This window comes from Lactuca virosa, chromosome 4 (assembly GCF_052849685.1).
Source record: "Lactuca virosa cultivar CGN04683 chromosome 4, Lactuca_virosa_CGN04683_v6, whole genome shotgun sequence".
Classification (NCBI taxonomy): Eukaryota; Viridiplantae; Streptophyta; class Magnoliopsida; order Asterales; family Asteraceae; genus Lactuca; species Lactuca virosa.
Window position 1 is genome coordinate 50502603 of NC_136429.1, and position 20179 is coordinate 50522781.

Genomic DNA, 20179 nt, shown 5'->3' on the forward strand with positions numbered 1-20179 from the left:
TATCTTTCATTTTTAGCACATATTTACCACAAAAACACAAGAAATCACACATAACATACAAATACACATAGATATTCACATTTTACTTGTATTCTCCCCCATACATCATATGAAAACCGAAAATAGAGGGGTATGAACTCACCTTAGGTTTGTGGGTTCGGTTTTGAAGAAAGAAATGGAAGAGTTTGGTCCTAGCAACTTCCTTGAGTAGATCTCAAACTCAAGAAGATTTCTAAGAGTATAAACACCAAAAACTTTATGTAAAGGAATGATCTAACAAGAGAGTGAAGTTATGAAGCTTGGATGTGTAATGACTTACCAAAGATTGACAACACTTGATGAAGACTCTTGAATTCCAAGCCAAATTTTCGAGAATTCCTTGAAGGAAGGAAGGAGATGGCCTTAGAGAGAAATGGAGAGAATTTTTATGTAGTGTGTGTGTGTGTTGTGTGTCTTCGGCCGAAACAAGAAGATGGGAGAGGGGAGAGAGTGAGATGAGTTGACATGCATGGAAACATGAGAATGGTGCATGGATACCCTATGTATATTTATGAGGTGGCACTACAATTGTCAACCCTCATTTATCCACTCTTTTATATATATATATATATATATATATATATATATATATATATATATATATTTTTTTTGTTTTACTTGGGCCGAAATGGGCTAAGGAAGGAGGAAGGAATCACTTTGGCCCACTCTTGCCTTGGCTCGAGTTCATGAGGCCCATAAGGAAAACTTACGGCCCATTGGGCCCTTAGGGTAGCTCACGACCCAATTTTTGTATAAGAGAATGGATTTGAGTCCATTAAAGCTAATTGGATTAGTTATGGCCCAATAAGGCCCATTAAAGATAAACTAGTCCATTTTAGGCTTATAAGGCCCAAAAAGGTTAAGTCTTATGAGAGTGGGTCCAATGAGATCCCATTTAAGAGTTCTAAGCCCAAAATAGTCAAATTGGAAGCTTATTGGCCCATTAGGCCCAATAAGGAAACCCTAGTCCATATAGGACTTAAACCGGGATTTCTAGGGTTTTCAACTTTACTTGATGAATCTAGGTTTGAATGTGTTTTCATAGGTTGAACTTCAAGCATAACATGAATTTGGGTTACGAGTTTACAGTAGATAATGTTTACAAGAGTACAAAATTTCCTAGCTAGAATGCTAGTTGTGACACTATAGCATGAGAATGTTTGATTTAACCGTATTTCCTGTTCTTGTCTGATTAAGGGCTTAGGGTAGCGTCAAGTATTCGACTATCTATGGGATCCAACATTATGTATGATTAGTATGCACGAGTGGCTGTAGGTTTGGTGAAAGTTTCATGAGTGAGTGCAGTTCATAGCAGGATATCATAAGGAATGATTAGCCACTCTTGAGAGAGTGAGGACAGGGCGAATGTGTAACCGAGATGCTTGGGTCTAGAGATCGAGAATTATGTATGAGGATCTGCCTGATTTTACTGTGTCTTAGTGCCAGTCGACTCCATTGCTCGAATGTTGCTTGCTTTGTGCTTTGTGGGACTTACATTGATGTGAGCTAACTATAAAATGAATACATTAAATTACATGCTATGAAGGTTAAATAATCTTAGAGTGAAGGATTTGACTCTATTGCGCAACTCTCGTTTGAGTCTAACCGTTGTAGGGTTGGGTCTTTTAGTCGAAAGATTATTTAAGTTCTGTTGCATGTAATTGTATTAATGAAGTGGTTAGCTGACATTGATTGGGGTCCTTCAAGCTTAGGAAATGCTTTAGTGCGGATATTACGCTGTTGAGCAAGAATACTCAGGATGATTCTTAAGGAAATTATGGATCGGTGTGGAAGGTAGTATTGGACCCGTACTACTGGAAGCACATTATCCATACTTGAATTGAGAGAAATTTCAGGGATTTTAAGGGCTAGTTGGGGAAGATAGCATGGTTTGATACCATGGTTCGTGACAGTGGTTTCGTCTAGTTCTTGTTCCAAAGAACAACACACATTCCAAAAGTCAAACCTATTTTAGAACCTATTTAGGATTTTTACATATGACCGATTTTAGAACATATTTCATTTTGATTTCGATTTAGGTTTTTCATATGTGTGTGTTCATGTTTAAGAACCACTCTCTTCCATGTTCCAACAAACAATTTTATGGAAAATTGAGTGTTCATTAGTTTGTGTGTGTTTGATGGAAACAATTTAAGGTTTTCGGTTTTGTGGCTTTGTGTGTGTTTGTGTTTTGATTTAGGGTTTTCAGTTTGTGGTGGGTTTCATTATAAAACAAATGTAGAATCTTATAAATGTGTTCTTCGTTATCTGTTGTTCTTTGTTTCAGATTTGCCTAGAATCAAGATTTCATGTTTTTCGTTCTTCCTTCCTCGTACCAAATATGCTCAAAATGCTCTTTAGATATAAGTTTGGTCTTGAGGGATCATCCTTGACATATTCAAAAAATCTCCATGAACACAAAGGGCACATGTGTGTACGCTGATGTGTAATGTTCATACATAACATATTTGAAAATTTACTATTTTCTTAAGAACGTGATTTTCACATGCAACATGGGTTTGTTTTCGAGTTTTGGTTTCTTCAAAAACAATCATACACACACTCACACAAGAACACCAACAGATCTAAAAAACTTCGTTAGAAATGATTGTCGAAGGCTCGTAGGAACTACGTAAAACGGCTAAACCTATAATTACCGGAAAAAATTATATTTTTTGAAAACAATAAACAAATTTAATAGCAATACAAATAACAAAAATATATAAACGGTATAAAATTCATAAGATACGTCTTTTAACCCAAAATATATTCTTTTAGAAATATACGTTGTTTATCCATTAAACAATTTATTCCAGAACTTTTGAATCGTGAAAAATAAAAACGAATAGTCCTTAATCCCCTTTCGCGTTTCACTACCAGACAAAAAGAAGGGCTGTAGCTGTAGCACACATGTACCCACCGATAGCTACCCGTTTGAACAGTCCGTCGGGTTTCTCTTCACTTATCTCCCTACTTTGTCCTCAATAATCCCTACAACTCCATGCTTACTAGGCTGGTTATGGCTGCCGATGCATTAATTACACACCATTAATGAAGAAGGACACTGCAAATGGACTACGAGAAGATAACCAAAAGCCCACCACAGGTCTGTCAGTATCTAACTTCACACTTACATCTCCATCACCATTTCCATCACCCGTTTGTTGTTGCAGTTTACCCTTTTCTTCAATCTAATCAAAACTCAAAACCCCACTGTTGTTTTCACTTTTTGATTGATTTTCCTCTCTTGCACCTCATTCAGCTGACCCCATTCATCCTATTTTGGTCTCTGCCAGATCTGTAACTTTTTCCCATCATTACAAGTTTTTTTGTTTCCGAAATCGAAGTCTCCTTTGTGTTGAATATGTGATTTTGATTTGGATTCGGTTTATTTTCTTAGGGAAGTGGGGGAGGAGGTCTGTCTCCTGCGAAGTTGAGGAATATGTTGAAGAAAAAGAAGAAACAAGGGGAAGATGAACTCGAGTCAAGTACTTTCTCTTTGGGATCTCAAACTTCTGAGATTGACGACTCTGGTATTTCACATTTCATAAGATTTCACTTCTTACTTATTGTTGGAACACTTGTGATTTATTGTTTGGTTTGTATGCGATTTATTTAGGTGATTGTTTAGAGAATTACAAAGATGTTGATGTTGTAAGTGTACTTCCGGATCATACGCCTGATACATTGTTACCAGAACCTGATAACGACGACAGATCGAAGGATCATGATGGTGATTTGGACTACGAGAGCGGGATCGATAAGGTAAATGTATCAGTACCAGTATCATTATCACCCTTCGAGTTTCAGAAATCCGAACGTTCCTCACATAGAAAGAAGCCTTTAGCTCCATTCTCCAAAGCGCCACCATCAAAATGGGACGACGCCCAGAAATGGATAGCTAGCCCTACATCTACCCGTCCAAAAAACGATTCAAAGAAAAACACTCATGTCAACCATGGAAACCGGCAACCAATCACGAAGGTGGTGGTGGAAGTTCCAGTTCCAGTTCAAGTTCCCGTTCCCGATCAAAGATTAATCCCTCCTTACGAAGAGCCTGACACCAAACAGATGGATTCGTATAGCAGCAAATCTGTACTCATGATTGAAGACACCGCAGCAGTTAATTTAAGTCGCCATGATTCTTCTGTATCGATCCAGAACACAACGTTTGTCCCTCCTCCTTCAACAGCAAGATCTGTATCAATGAGAGACATGGGGACTGAAATGACTCCGATTGCTAGCCAAGAGCCATCAAGAACAGGGACACCTGTAAGGGCCACGACTCCTAGTAGGAGTCCAAGTTCTTCACGACCTGCAACTCCAGAAAGAATCACCAATCCTTCAAATCTAGGGTTGGAAGGTGGTAGTAACAGAGAGTTATCTGAAAAGGAGTTGCAGATAAAAACTAGAAGAGAGATAAAGGCTCTTGGAACTCAGTTGGGGAAGACGAATATTGCTGCTTGGGCTAGCAAGGAAGAAGAAGATAAAGATGCATCTTCTTCTTTGAAAGTTTTGGCATCTGAAAAATCGGGTAAAACTGCTATTGAGATGCGTGCAGCTGCTTGGGAAGATGCTGAGAAAGCCAAGTATATGGCTAGGTAATGATGAGGTTATTTACGTCTTTTGCCACACAAACTATCCAATGCATACAAAAGGGTAACTTTTTTTTTTTCTTCAAAATGTAGCATGTTTTTAACTGAATGATTTATGGGTTTAGGTTCAAACGTGAAGAGGTAAAGATAGAGGCATGGGAAAACCATCAAAAAGCAAAGACTGAAGCTGAAATGAGGAGAATTGAGGTATGTGACAGTTTAATCTTTTTGTTTTATCTAATATCTATAGGGGTAAATTGGTCAAACTTGGTTGAAAAGTATGTTTAGTTGTTTACAATAAGAGCACATATGGTTCAAAAGGTTTAACTTTTCGTTTGGGTTGTAAATGTATCCAAAGAATTACATCATATTTTAAAATGACCAAAATACCCATTATTGATTTCTTTGTTGTTTCAAGAAAATGACAAAAGTACCCTTTACTTACAGGTAGAGGTAGAGCGGATGAGAGGTGGAGCACATGATCGATTGATGAATAAATTAGCAGCTGCAAGACACAAAGCTGAAGAGAAACGGGCTGCAGCAGAGGCTAAGAGAAACAGGGAAGCTGCAAGAGCAGAAGAACAAGCAGGGTATATTCGTAAAACTGGTCGAATACCATCTTCATTCTCATGTTATAGATGCTGCTTTTAAAGTTTTAAGTTAAAAATTCTTTTGTTAGGAAACTCTGTGTCTGATGGTTTTGTTGTAATCCAAAGATCTTTATTATATAGATGCCACGTTGTATAATCCATTCATGTTTCTTTATCTTTATATGTTAGTAAACTGAAATGTGAATCAAGATCATGTATAACAGGTATTTTGATCTATGATTTAGTAGGTTTTGTATATTAAAATTTGGATGAAAACAAAGATTTTGACCTTCTAACTGAAAAAGTCAAGAAAGTATGTATTCAATGTAAATGATGGGATAATCAGTAAAGAAATGTCATTAAAAGATTATGGAATGGTTTTATGACATTAAATCAAATGAGGCTTGAATCAAGTTTTTAATGATAAAAACGTTGAAAATGTTAAAAACGTGAAGTTGGATACAAGGCAAAATATTACCGTTAGATTAGTAGGTTACTAAAAGGTTAAAGTCTTTTGAAAAAAGTGTGATTTTTTTGGGTATTTCTCTTTATATAACAGAACTGAAAAAGTAAGGAGCATAGGACAACAGGCGTGGTGATACCTCTTTAGAGAATAATTGACAAAAAGTTTTGTAATGGGTGGAAAAAGTTTTATGCATGAACATTAAGTTACAAAAACAATTGAAATATATGTAAAGGCTAATTTTATATTTACTTTTAATTGCTTCGTATACCCTGTGAGTTGGTGAATGTATATGTATCTCTATGATTTGATAATTTTTGTGAGTGAATTGTACTATCATATATAAATTACAATATATAAATTGAAAAGAAAAAGAAAGGCAACTATAAAGACAGTTTTTGAATTTTTGGTTTACATGAAGTCTTGGATTTATTCCCTCTGAGAGGCAATGTAAAATATATTGTTTTTTAAAAGCTTTGTTTTTTCACATATCATACATCGGATGAATGTTGGAAATTGGAAATGAAAAAATCACACGAGGAGTAGCAATACTTACAAAATGAAAGGATGATGCTATGCGAATAGGTACCACTCGATTATCCTAAAAGTTCTGTCACCTAAGCACCACCTCAACACCATTTTGCCACAATTTACCTAAGAAAATACCTATCACTATTAACCCAAACCACTCTTAAAATTAATAAAAAATTGAGAGAGAGAGGACATAAAAAGCCGTTACTATCATCACCCATAGCCAAACGCGTGCTTTGGGGGTGGTGTTCTATGCCGCCACACACACTTTAAGTCAGCACCACACACATGTGTGTGTGGTGCCCATGCGGTCATCTATCAATGTCATTTTAACTCTCTAGCCACAAAGAAACAAATAAACGAATAAAGGCTTAATCATTGATATAGTTGAGGCCTAAGGTGCTGTTTGGTTCGCAAAATGTTTCTAAAGAAGTTGGAATTGAAATTGAAAAAGGAATTGATTAGAAATTTGAATCTAATTCCATATCCTACTTGGTTGACAAGAAATGAAATTATAATTAATTCCAGATGATGTTTGATTCGTAGGAAATGGAATTGGAATCCATGTAAAATAACAAAATTATCATTTTTTATGTTTTGCTTAGTTTTAGTGTATTTTCTAACTTATATGTAAAGATACATTATATAAGTTATAAAATAGTAAAATCTTGGCAGTGGCGACGGTAACAGTGGTTGTGGCAGTGGTGAGAGTGGTGGTGATGGCGGGCGACAATAGAGATGTTGGGTGATGGTAGTGGTGGTGGCGGCGACGATAATGGTAGTGGTAACGGCGGTGATGGTGGCAATAATGACCGGTGGCGGTGGTGACAATAATGGCTGGTGGCGACGGTGGTAGGTGGTGGTGGCAGTGGCAGTTGGTGGTTGGTAGCAGTAGTGGTGGGTGTTGGTTTTCTGATAAGTAAAATAGGTAGTTTTGTAATCTACCACTTTCCTTAATGAGAATGAATGTTTTCCATCCAACTATGGAAATAATCTACTTTCTTCCATATAGTGGAAAATTTATTTCATTTAAGAATCATTTTCCCCCTCTAAGTCCAACCAAACGTCCGAATTCGAGGGAACTAGAATAATTTTCTATCGAATTTCATTCATTTCCTGCCAACAAACGTGCCCAAAGTGTTTTTTAGTTAACAATGTTGACTGTGATTTTTTAGTTTTCGAAAGTTGACTTTTACACAAACTTTTTTCATTTTTTGTTGACTTCCGAAGGTGGTTGTAGGGGAGATGTGAGGTGATTTGAAGAAAAGGGAGAAGGCGACGAAGGGGATGGGTGTATGGTAATGGGATATGCTTCTATTCATTATCGGTGGGAGATTGAGATTGAGAATACGATCGGGATAGATGACTCTATGTTATGGAATAAATCCTAAATAAAATGGATCTTATAAAAACAAGAGCAACAACACATACTTAACAATTTTATTTTAACGATGTTAGTAGGAAAAACTTGATTCAAAAGAAGTTGAGAATGAAGTTATTAATTAGATGCGTTCATGGTATGAATCAATGTTAAAGTAGCATAAATTGGTATATGAAATGTGTGCAAACTGATAAGATGCCAATGGCGATGTATTGCTTAAATATACATTTTAACAAAATAAGATGCTATAATTAAAATTTCTTAGATATATAGGTTCATGGCTTGTGATGTGAGCTGTAGCATCATATATATATTTTTTAGTTGTAACTTGTAAAGGAGGAGGGAGTCGTTCCCTCCCAACCCACCGAACCCACTGCCACATCACTTTTTCTCTTTTAGTTTTCTTCATCTTTCCGAACCCATAACACACGGAAATCCTATCTTTTTGAACCCACTCAATTAAAAAAAATACAAAACAATTAAGATACAAGTTTTAAAACGCATCGTACAAGAGAAAATAAGAAAGAGAAAGTAGAGAGAGATGATGAAGTGGGTTAGGGAGGAAGGAGTCATTCCCTTCCAACCCACTGAACCCACTGCCACACCAATTTTTCTCTTTTATTTTTCTTCATCTTTCCGAACCCACAACACACGGAAATCCTATCTTTTTGAACCCACTCAATTAAAAAAAAATACAAAACAATCAAATGTAAAATCTTAATTAGCAATAGAGTTATCGGCGGTACCACCCCCCCTTCAACGAGTGAGTTGATTGGTTTCACTAACCCACTTCATCATCTCTCTCTACTTTCTCTTTCTTATTTTCTGTTGTACCATGTGTTTTAAAACTTGTACCTTAGTTGTTTTGTATTTTTTTTTAATTGAGTGGGTTCAAAAAGATAGGATTTCCGTCTATTGTGGGTTGGGAAAAATGAAGAAAAAGAAGAGACAAAAATTGATGTGGCAGTGAGTTCGGTGGGTTGGGAGGGAACGACTCCCTCCTCCCTTAGTGAAATCAATCAACCCACTCGTTGAAGCGGGAGTGGTACCGCCGATAACTCTATTGCTAATTAAGATTTTACATTTGATTGTTTTGTATTTTTTTTTAATTGAGTGGGTTGAGTGGGTTCAAAAAGATATGATTTCCGTTTGTTGTGGGTTCGGAAAGATGAAGAAAAACAAAAGAGAAAAAGTGATGTGACAATGGGTTCAGTAGGTTGGGAGGGAATGACTCCCTCCTCCCTAAGTGCAACTTATATAGATTTATGCTACCCATAATCTATCAATTTAAAAAACTCAAAAATCTCCACAATAAATGAGTTTTTCATCAACTTATCTATAAGAATCACTTGTATCATTTATTGTATAAGTTGGCTATTTAATCACTGTTTAAAAATCTATGAGATCCACTATAATATTTGAAAAAGCCAACGTAACGAACTTGTAAAATTTCAAGCTTTGTTGAAAATTTTTAAGTGAAAAAACTTGTTTTTTATAGCTTTTTTTTCAAAATAATAATAATAATGATTAAAAAACTTATATTATGAATGATTTTTTAATATAACATTTTTATAACAAGATAGATGATAGATTTGGTAAAACAAGATAACTTTATTACATAAATATATATGTTTTACCCTAAAAATAATAAATTCTAACAAAATCAAGGGAATTCGATGATTAACCAAAGGCTTAAGCCAATAGCAAATAGCTCATCCCTAAAAATATAATGAAGATTGAAGGGAAAGGAGCAGGAAGCAAGACTCTCCCTTCCTCATCGCCTTAAAATCCTTGAGCTCTGTTTCTTCTTTCTCTTTTCAGGGTTTCATTCCTCTCTCTTCAACCTTCCGTTTCTCTTTGCAGATGGAAGATTAGATCCACTCTTGTTACAACCATATCTGCAATAGTGGATTGAGCTCGCTGCCTTGGCAAACCCTAGATCCAATTATTCAAATTACCCAAGATCCCCTCTCTTTTATTTGAATTTCAATTAGAACCCCAACCATGGTTGGCGCTACTACTCATCAACAACAACAACACCAAGCTCCTCAATTGGCTCCCCCGTCATCGTCATCATCATCGGCAGCTCCGACAACTTCACCAGAGGAAGACGAGTTCTTGAAAAGAAACACCGATTGCGTTTACTTCCTTGCATCTCCCTTAACCTGCAAAAAGGTATTTTTATTGTTTTTTCAATTCACATCATTGCTAGCTAAATTGTGAGGTTTTGTTTGCTCCATCTATCGGATTAGATCTTCTTTATTTATTTATTTATTTATTTATATTGTAACTCGGTATGCTAATTTGTGGATCTTGAAATTATCGTTATCTGGTTCGAATTTTATTCTTCTTTTTTTAGCGTTGGATCTTGATTTCGAGCTAATCAAAGTTTTGAGTCTTCTCTTTGAAGTTGCGATGGGATGACGATTGATCACTATCTACCTTTCAGCAAGTTCATACCTTTTCGTACAAACTAAAAACATTTGTCACATCAATTGATAGTCGTTAACAAATAACAACCCATTTAGAAGAAGGACGTGTTTGATGCTTGCTTGTTTCATTCAGTAATCAGTAAATCAGTAATCAGTACATTGTTATCATCTGTTGATAGTGTGATATGTATTTTCTTTCTACAGGGAAGTGAGTGTGAGTATCGCCATAGTGACATTGCAAGAGTCAACCCCAGGGATTGCTGGTATTGGTTAAACGGAAACTGCTTAAATCCAAAATGTGCTTTTCGTCATCCTGTAAGTATCTTCGTTCTTTTTCTTCATCAATACTAATATAATCATCAATACTAATATAATCATATAACTTTATTATTATTATTATTATTGTAAATACTTAATCACAATTCATTCATTTCAGCCTCTTGATGGATTATTGGGAGCTGCTGATGTTTCAACTCCCATGGCAGTGGCACCACCACCTTCTGTACCTACACTAACACCACATCCTGCTCCTTATCCTACACCCAAACAAGGAGTTGCCTGTATCTTCTTCCAGAAAGGTTTCTGCTTGAAAGGACATTTATGCCCTTTCTTACACGGACCACCAAATTCAGTCAATAACAAACCCACACAACCCTCAGCTAACCCAGTCACCGAGCCTCCTAAGATGTCCATTCAGGACCAGAAGTTTACACCACCGGAAACCGCCCAAAAGCCGGTGGAATTCAAAGGCAGACAACCACCACCTCCCGCCAGAAATGGTGGTAATAAAAGAGAACGTTTTGTTCCACCACCTGTCATGGGTGAAACACCGCCTACTAACCCTAACCCTAGTGTTAACCATGGTTACCATGTATCAGAAAACGAGAGAGTTTTGAATGTGAAAGATGCTGATGAATATTCTAGAGATCCTTCCCCTGGTTTTGATGTTCTTGTGGACAATCAGGTTGAAGATTCTGAATATTATCGTGAAAATGATGAATTTGTAAGATCAAGAGGTCAAGATTATGATGTTGACCATGATCATCGTGATTATGACCATTATAATGAACGTGAAGGACAGTTTGCATGGGATGAGAGTAGAGAATCTTCCGGAAGGATGTTGGTGGGGTCCGCTCATCAAGAAAGAAGACCGTATCCTAGAAGTGATAGTCCTGATCACTTAGATTTGCGCCACCGTATATCAAAGCAACGAAGGGTTTCCGAAAATACCCTTGACCGGAGGCCAAGGAGGGATAGCCACCACCATGACCACCACCACCACAACCACAACCGCCGCCCAGAACAGGGTGGTGCTCTGAGTAGCCGGCTGAGAGGAAGAATTAAGATTCCGGGAAGGTCGGTGTCTCCGAGTAATGAAAACAGTTTGAGGGTAGAAAGGGAAATTGACATTGGAAGAAGGCATCAATCAAGATACTCACCTGGAAGACCTTTGTCTCTTAACTCTAGGGTTAGGGACAGGATGAAGGATAACAATGGTGATAATGATACAAAGTTTGCTGGACCAAAAAGATTATCAGAGTTAAAAAGTGGAAGAACAAGTGAAGTTCTTGAAGATGGAGAAATTTTGGGAAAAAGGAAGTACCCAAAAGTGGAGGATAATTTGTCATTTGAAGGACCAAAGCCTCTTAGTGAGATTTTGAAGCGAAAAAGAGGGACTGATAGTGATAACCGAATTTCTTCTGTGATCGTTGAAGAAAAGAATCAAAAAGAAAGAGAGATTGTAAAAGAAGAAGAACACATTGTTTTGAATGATTTTGAAGCAGAAAAGCAAACAGAAGATGGGAAATCGTATGAAAATGATGAAGTGAATGAAAGTGGGATGGTGGATGAAGATGCATTGCTTGAGGAGGAGCTTGAAGGTTATGATGATCATGGAGATGGAGATTATGAGTATGATCAGATTGATGGTGAAGAAGATTATAACTTGGATGAAGGTGAATTTGTTGATGAAGAGTATGAAGAGAAAGAACTTGTGGAAAATAACTGAGTTTTGAGGTTTGTTTTGGTTGGAATGGATTTGATTGTAGTTTGTGGAAGAAGGGATACGTATAAAGACTCTTGTTTTTTTCTTTTCTTGTATTGTTATAGATTTTGATTTGTACTATTTGAAGGATTATAAGTTGTGGCTTTTTGGCCAACATCTTTGATCGAACTATAGTTGTGGCATCTTAAATTGTTGAGGTTCTTTGTTGTAGGTTTTTTTATACTACTAAATTAGATCAACTTTAGTTCTAATATTCTGTAATCATTTCATTTCATAATTTGGTTATTCGTGGAAAATACAGGAATGGAATGGTTAAATTGATAATATTCTTTTTGTGAAGCAGACTATATTTAGGGTTGTTTCTTTTTAAATTGATGGGCGTAACGTTTAAACAAGACAAAACTGCAAAATTGGTCCCTATGGTATTCAAAAATCTTTGGATAGGGTCCAAAAAGTTTTCAACTTGCATGGATGGTCCAAAATCAAGAATTTCTTTTGGTTTTAGTCCCAAAATCATGAATTTCCTTGGAATTTGGTCCATAAAGCACTTGTAATGACCGTTTTGCCCTTCTAATTTCTTTTTTGTATTTTTCCATATTTATTTTTATACTTGAATTGAAAATAAAAAATGCTCTCTCTCTCTCTCTCTCTCTCTCTCTCTCTCTCTCTCTCTCTCTGTGTGTGTGTGTGTGTGTGTGTGTGTGTGTCTCCCAATCGGATTTGGTCCCAACCCCATCTCTCATCATCTCCATTCATGTAACGACGTAATTTTTCAAAATAATTTTTCATTTTTAAATCATACTTTCAATTACACGATAATCATAAAACATAATGTATTCACTGTGTCATAACAAAACATGTCCCAGAATCTCAATAACATAAACTCCGTAAGTGTGTACGAATCATGCCGGCGCCTTCCCGCGATCCTCGCTAGTACCTGAAACACATATCATAACAACTGTAAGCATAAATGCTTAGTGAGTTCCCCAAAATACCACATACCACACATACGCCTTTCCAGGCCATAACTCTGTAGGATCTTCCGATCCATGTGTCTCAGGGACTTCCGTCCCAAATCCCGGTAGACCTTCCGGTCCTACCCGTATCGACCTTTCGGTCCATATCATCTTGACCTTCCGGTCCATATCATCTTGACCTTCCGGTCCATACCATACTTAACATACATAGCACATACATATCACATAACCACATATAACACGTACATCTCATAGCATACAAGACCTTCCGGTCACACATAAGTACCCTTCCAGGTACAGTATAGTGAGAAGACTCACCTCGGGTAACTCGGTAATCTCGAACTCGGTAAATTCTGCTCTAGCCTCCGCCTAATCACATAGAATAAGCACTCTAATCAATACAACTCTCAAGGCTAGACTGTTCCCTCTCTTAGCACTCTCAGAAGGGTAAAAGAACATTTTACCCCTCTCATGGCTCAAAGACCCAAATGTTGACCAAACCCTAAAAGTCAACAAAAGTCAACTCTCCGGGTTACGCTGCGCGTACCGAACCTGTACGCTGGGCGTACCCGGCGACCTCACAGAAACGGGGTGCGCGACCCCTTACGCCGCGCGTACTGGGATTACGCCCAACGTAACTCCCAGTTTCAGACTCCTTAGCTTTTGGGGTCTTAAACAGTTAAGACACACGTCCAACTCCCAGATCTGACTACCCCTTAGCCTCTTAATCCATAAAGTTGGTGACTTTAAGCCTTTGCATGGCTGTAAGAGTCACCAACACCCAAATCATTCCACTTCCAACACTTTAAAGCTCATAACTCAAACATGACTCCCTAATGACGACCAAGTTGGGATTTTTATGGATCTACAACACATATATCACTGAAATGGGACAGATCTAGGTCCATGGAGTCCCTTATGCTCATAAAGTCTCCACCTTTGGGACTTTAACCCTAGAAATGGACCATGAAACACCAAACCAAAATAAAGAGGAAAGTTCTGAGCTTTTTACCTCTAAATGAAGCTCCTCCCTCTGAAGAACTCAGATCCAAACTTGCACTTCAACTTCTAGCCTCCACAAGAACCTCCTCTTCTTCTTCACTAACACACAAAGGCACTTTCTAGCTCAAGAACTCACACACACTAGCTTTAGGACGAAGGAAATGCTCTCTTAGGGTTTCTCTCTTTGAAATGGTGGCTGAGGATAAGGCCATATCATTCCTTATATAGTGCACAAGTCTCATTTAGGGTTTGCATCTGGACCAGTTACGCCCATCGTAACTTTGGTACGCCCAACGTACCTTAAAGGGTCCGCGTCCATTTCAAGCGCATGAGTACGCGCAACGTACTCTTGAGTACGCCCAACATACTCATTTGCTACAATTTCCACTCAATGGGCTAACCTTGACAACTTGACAAAAGAGAAGGGTTAAATAGCTGTACCTGAATTTCGGGATGTTACAATTCATCGCACCTCCATTTTTCCGGCAACACCACAACCACCACCGATTATCACCTCCTGTCCATTTCAAAGACAAATTTGGGTTTACCCACAATTCTTCCTATAACACCCCTTTAAATTCACCACCAAGGCTGAATCTCTAAATAACATATCATTAAATTCACGGGGCTTTACCAATTCTCAGGAATCACCAATCAAGACCTGCTCCATTCCTTACAAAAACATCAACAGACTATCAATGTTTTCAACTCAAGATAACACAGTAATAGGTGATTCCAGGGAGGAATCATCAATTTCTGAACAAATCCTAGGTGGGGAAAATGAAATTGAAACATAAATGAAAGGGCAGAGTAAGGAGAAGGGGTGTAGATCAAATAAACAAATGACCAATGATCTAGAGTTTACCAGAGCTTCAATCGATGTCAGAGCACTTGAATTGGAGGCAGAGGAAATTTTTGTTAAGGTTAAGAGGCCTCTGAATCGGCTTAGTTGGTTATGGTTGCAAGAATCATCGATAAATAAGGCCCATGTAAGATTTTAACAGTGGTAGAGCTTATAAATGCTTCATGTGTATCTGATCGTTAGCCTCCATGCCTTCCTTTACCACCTTAGCAATGAAGACTTGGTTAGGGTTAGGAAGATACAGAGAAGGAAGTAGAGAAGGAGCTAAAGGGCATGGTGGTTAATAAGGGGATTCCATAGGGTGTTTGGGTATCAGCAATTGAGTCATACTTACAGATAGTAGGCACTCTTGGGACAAAGACAACAATGGTTGCGTTTCTTGGACTTCTAGGGAGGTCACACGTCAATGTTGCCGCAACAATTAGGGTGGTTCAGAGAGTGGTCGGTGATTGTGTAAATGGAGAAGGAGCTAGGGTTAGGAATGCTTCGTGTGGATCAAGGATGATCGTTAGCCTTCATGCCTTCCTTCACTACCCTCGATCCATATCCACAGTATCAACCAGAGATCCATCTCCACTATGGACGATAAATTGGGGGTGAGGGTCACCATCAGTGGTGGTGTCATTTAAGGATTGTCGATTGATATATATATATATATATATATATATATATATATATATATATATAGAGAGAGAGAGAGAGAGAGAGAGAGGTTGTGGGGTTTATTTTATTTTCTATTTTTTCTATAATTATTTAAATACTAAAACAAATAAAAAAAATGTAAAAAGTAATATTAAGGGCAAAATAGTCCTTTCAACTTTTTCAGGACCAAAACCAAAAAAAATTCTTGATTTTGGACCATCCATGCAAGTTGAAAACTTTTTGGACCCTATCCAAAGATTTCTGAATACCATAGGGACCACTTTTACAGTTTTGTCTTTAAACAAAAACATTGAATGCAATGAAAACAACACATAAGCGTAAAATGGTCAATTTAATTCAGTATAACAATTCAAAGGTTCCAACCAAACCTCATGTCTTAAAAATTCAAACCTCTTAAAAATTCAGATTCAGAACCTACCAAACATCCTACCTAACAGCTCTTTAATGAATTAAGTTTGTCTTCTAATCTTTATCAACTGAATGTTCAAGTTAATTTTTATGGTTATCATGTTATCATAATTATATTTTGGGATAACGACTTAGGAGGGTAATTAGGTTTTTAGTTTGTCTGTATTAGGTCACTAAAGTTTTTTTGTGCGTATTAGACCAATATGGTTGTTATTACTGTTTAGAAATAGTCATTTTTACCGGTTGCTTCCTGTTTAACCGGTAAAAATGACTATTTCTAAACAGTAATAACAACCTTATTGGTCTAACACGCACAAAGAAACCTTAGTGACCTAATACGGACAAACTGGAAACCTAATTACCCTCCTAAGTCATTAACCCTAATTATTTAGAAAACAAGTTTACTAATCAATGTGACTGACTTGTTTGACTAACCCTAATTATTTAGAAAACAAGTTTACTAATCAATGTGACTGACTTGTTTGACTGAAAATAGTTGCTTCCATTTAAACTTATCACACAACCCTTCCAAAATTTCCAAGTCCAAAAACTCATATGATTGATGATCTTCATTACATAAATATGCAACATTTTATCAATAACTTCTTTTTTGTCATTTAAATGTTTACATGAACACATCCATATGTACAAAAACAATCTCACTTTGATACATCCCATCAATGTCTACATTTGATAACGAATGGAAATGTAAAACCAACAGGGACTTGCAAAGGATGCCTATTATCAATTATTTTATAAACAGCAAAACCACAACATGAACTAAGAAACTGAAGTTGCAAAATGAATAAAAATCAACAGATAAACAAACACATACAGACTATATACAACACATAAACGGAAGTTTATAAAGCATGAAACTTAATGACATACAGATAAACAAACACATACAGACTATATACAACACATAAACGGAAGTTTATAAAGCATGAAACTTAATGACAGGAAAAGTAAAAAACTTAAAGGAGACTTTATAGAAAGAAAGATCACCCTTACTTGCCACAAACGGTTGAAGACATCAACAAGAAGATTAACCTGACCATGGAATCCACATGTTGTCTGATCATGACTTCAGTAGTTCATCTACTGAAACGTAATAATTACAATTGAACTCTAGTAGCATTTGAAAAGGGAATTAGGGTTTAAGAGAAGACGAGGAAGGGTTTAAAAAAAATTGGACCATTTCTTGATTTGTGCGTGTCATCTTGCGCAGGGGCCATGCTAATCTTCTCTGTATCGTTCCAATTTTATCGGATGTCCCCAAAGGGACGACTATAGATGAAGAGCTTCGCCATATAGAGGAGTAGCATGTTCTTCTTCTGGTCGATATGGGACGACGAGAGTTCTAAACGAACTAGTTTACTGTTGATGGTCATATATTCTCAATGTCTTAAAATTAAGATTAATGACTTAGGAGGGTAATTAGGTTTCCAGTTTATCCGTATTAGGTCACTAAGGTTTTTTTTGTGCGTATTATACAAATATGGTTGTTATTAGCGTTTAGAAATAGTCTTTTTTACCGGTAAACATGAAGAAATCGGTAAAAAAGACTATTTCTAAACGGTAATAACAACCATATTGGTCTAATACACAAAAAAAAAAAAACCTAATTACCTGAGTCATTATCCCTTATATTTTTCATTTCTAATTGTCGCCTTGCTTTAAAAAAAAAAAAGATATTATCCACACGGCCAATATTCACACAAATAACATATGTGTGGCTCACATGAATACAACTCACAAAATCACACCCCCAAAATCATCCAAACATATCATGTCTGCTTCCCTCTCTGAAATTCACTTCTCAGTTCTTCCCCCATTCATTCCATGCCTTATCTTCATCAACAATGGCCATTTCCACTTCTTCAGAGTGGTCCTTAGCTTACATTCATTGCATCAAAAGAACCCACAAAAACCTCACCTTCAATCCATCCAAAAACTCCCCGATTCTTCTCTTCATTTCTCCCCCTTTCTCATCTTCTTCAAGAATCTTGATCCTCAATTCATCCACAAGTTGTCCACCACCAATACTAGACGATGAGGAGTCCACCGATTCTTCCCTCATCGAATTGGACATGGAAGTTGAAAATCTTGGAGATTCATCCGTACCCCATCAGGAGAATCTCAATCAATTGATATGCAAACTGTTGAAGGATCCAAAAACTGAAGAAATGGGGTTCGAGAGTTACCAGAAGGCCAAAAGAACACCAGATTTTACACCCACGAGATCGACATTGCATAATCTAATCAGGTACTCGCTGCGTTTGAAGAATTGGAATTCAATTTGGTCAATTTCCGATGATTTTGGGAAATTCAAGGTCTACCCAAGTGCTTCATCCTGTTGTAGATTAATCAGTAGTTGCATTCGAGCCAAGAGATTTAAACTTGCTAATCATTTGCTTCATATTCTAAAATTTGAAAAAGAAGTTGCCATTTTAAGTTTTAATGCTGCCATGCGAAGCTATAACAAGCTTCATATGTATAGTAGTGCAGTCAACGTGTACGATATTATGAAATCTTTTGGTATGCAATTAGACGGGGAATGTTACGGACGCACCATGGAAGCTTATCTGAAAATGGGAAAGAACGATAAAGTCATTTCCTTGTTTAAAGAATTCGAATCAAGCAATCTCGAATGGACACCTTTTTGCTCACAAATCTACAGGATTTTAATCGAATCTTTAGCAAAATCAGGCAAACCATTTCAAGCCCTAGATTACTTTCGGGACATGATCAAGAAAGGGTTCCAAGAAGACCCTCCTTTTTACTCAACATTAATCAGTTCATTTGTAGCCATTCAAGAAGTGAAAATGGTAGAAGACCTTACGAAAGAAGCCGAAGGGAAGAACATGTTAAGAGACCCAGCAGTCTTTTTAAAGCTCGTTTTGATGTACATCGAACTCGGGTCACTCGAAAAGACACTCGACGTTGTTTCTTCAATGAAAAAAGCAAACATTAAAGTTTCAGATTGTATCTTTTGTGCTATCGTAAACGGGTTCTCAAAGAAAAGAGGGTTGACTTCAGCAGTAAAGGTCTACGAAGAGTTGACCGCAGAAGGTTGCCACGCTGGACAAGTGACGTATGCTTCTATCCTAAACGTTTACTGTCGTATCGGGCTTTATGAAAAAGCAGAAGAGGTGTTTTGGGAAATGGACAACAAAGGGTTCGATAAATGTGTTGTGGCGTATTCTAGCATGATTGCAATGTATGGGAAACAAAACAGGATTCGAGACGCCATGCGGCTGTTAGCTCGCATGAAAGCACGTGGGGTGGAACTCAACGTGTGGATTTACAATTCTCTCCTTGACATGCATGGGAAAGTGTTGAACTTGAGGCAAGTTGAGAAGATATGGAAGGAGATGAAAAGAAGGAGACTTGTGGCTGATAAGGTAAGTTATACAAGTGTCATAAGTGCTTATAGTAAGGCAAGAGAGTTTGACACGTGTATGAAGTATTACAATGAGTATAGGCTTAATGGTGGTGGGATTGATAGGGCTATGGGTGGGATTATGGTAGGGGTGTTTTCGAAAATGAGTAGGGTGGATGAATTGGTGAAGCTTTTGCAGGATATGAAAGCTGAAGGAACAGGTTTGGATTCAAGGCTTTATAGATCTTCTTTGCATGCTCTTAGGGATGCTGGTGTGCGTATTCAAGTTAAGTGGTTGGAAGAGAGCTTTGATCCAAACTAAATTGCCAACGTTTAGGAAATTAAAAAAATCCTGATATAATGATTTGTATTTTATGCAAGTAAACTTGTAAATTCATATGATGTGGGTTCTTTTTGTCGAAAAGATTATATTTTAAATATTTGAAGATGCATGGGGTACGTAGTATGATTTCAAAGAGGCAATCATCCAATTCCCTGATGAAAGAGATAGGTTAGGAGAAAATTTGCGGGGTGGGGGAAATACTGATTCTGAAATTTTTGTAGGTGGGATTTTGAAACGATGGGAGTGTAGATAAGAAAATGTTAATGTCATTAAAATTCAATCAACTTTCACAAACCATTTAAAAGGTCTATACTATTATTTTTGTGCATTATAAGTGCCTAAACTATAATTTGACTCTTTAAATAAGGGCACAAGCTCATATTCTATCCGTTTATCGGTTGCAAGATTGACGTGTTTAAATGACATGGACTACACTTGTCCACATACATGCCAACGTGTCAATATATTTATTAATGTAGAAACTTGAAGCTTTCATTTAGATC

At 37.1% G+C, this 20179-nt stretch overlaps 3 protein-coding genes and 1 non-coding gene across 6 annotated transcripts; 3 read left to right on the plus strand and 1 right to left on the minus strand.

Annotated features, from left to right (window-relative positions):
- The first annotated feature begins 2919 nt into the window (after positions 1–2919).
- On the plus strand, positions 2920–5515 carry LOC145104034 (Remorin family protein). 3 transcript variants are annotated; one of them, XM_079041317.1, is made up of 5 exons: positions 2920–3145; positions 3440–3572; positions 3671–4640; positions 4760–4841; positions 5082–5515. In XM_079041317.1, exons 1-5 carry the CDS (start codon positions 3110–3112, stop codon positions 5283–5285), a joined length of 1425 nt encoding a protein of 474 aa, XP_078897443.1. In that variant the 5' UTR covers positions 2920–3109; the 3' UTR covers positions 5286–5515. The 3 variants fall into 3 exon arrangements, with proteins under 3 accessions (XP_078897443.1, XP_078897442.1, XP_078897444.1); XM_079041316.1 differs by having other exon boundaries at positions 2922–3145; positions 3659–4640; XM_079041318.1 differs by lacking the exon at positions 2920–3145 and adding an exon at positions 3153–3324 and having other exon boundaries at positions 3659–4640.
- A 3789-nt stretch (positions 5516–9304) lies between these two features.
- Positions 9305–12287, plus strand: LOC145104036 (zinc finger CCCH domain-containing protein 17-like). The gene is made up of 3 exons (XM_079041319.1): positions 9305–9774; positions 10236–10346; positions 10468–12287. Exons 1-3 carry the CDS (start codon positions 9604–9606, stop codon positions 12037–12039), a joined length of 1854 nt encoding a protein of 617 aa, XP_078897445.1. The 5' UTR covers positions 9305–9603; the 3' UTR covers positions 12040–12287.
- A 4847-nt stretch (positions 12288–17134) lies between these two features.
- Positions 17135–17236, minus strand: LOC145110053 (U6 spliceosomal RNA). The gene has a single exon (XR_013709439.1). It is a non-coding gene; the product is annotated as a U6 spliceosomal RNA (small nuclear RNA).
- Positions 17237–17700: 464 nt separating this feature from the next.
- On the plus strand, positions 17701–19773 carry LOC145104037 (uncharacterized). Its single transcript, XM_079041320.1, has one exon. It carries the CDS (start codon positions 17814–17816, stop codon positions 19653–19655), a length of 1842 nt encoding a protein of 613 aa, XP_078897446.1. The 5' UTR covers positions 17701–17813; the 3' UTR covers positions 19656–19773.
- The last annotated feature ends 406 nt before the right edge of the window (positions 19774–20179 follow it).

Coding starts and splice junctions, on each gene's coding strand:
- LOC145104036 (XM_079041319.1), top strand. CDS start 9,604: ATGGTTGGCGCTACTACTCATCAACAACAACAACACCAAGCTCCTCAA. Junction 9,775..10,235: donor CTCCCTTAACCTGCAAAAAG/GTATTTTTATTG, acceptor TTCTTTCTACAG/GGAAGTGAGTGTGAGTATCG. Junction 10,347..10,467: donor AATGTGCTTTTCGTCATCCT/GTAAGTATCTTC, acceptor CATTCATTTCAG/CCTCTTGATGGATTATTGGG.
- LOC145104034 (XM_079041316.1), top strand. CDS start 3,110: ATGGACTACGAGAAGATAACCAAAAGCCCACCACAG. Junction 3,146..3,439: donor TAACCAAAAGCCCACCACAG/GTCTGTCAGTAT, acceptor TTATTTTCTTAG/GGAAGTGGGGGAGGAGGTCT. Junction 3,573..3,658: donor TTCTGAGATTGACGACTCTG/GTATTTCACATT, acceptor CGATTTATTTAG/GTGATTGTTTAGAGAATTAC.
- LOC145104037 (XM_079041320.1), top strand. CDS start 17,814: ATGGCCATTTCCACTTCTTCAGAGTGGTCCTTAGCTTACATTCATTGC.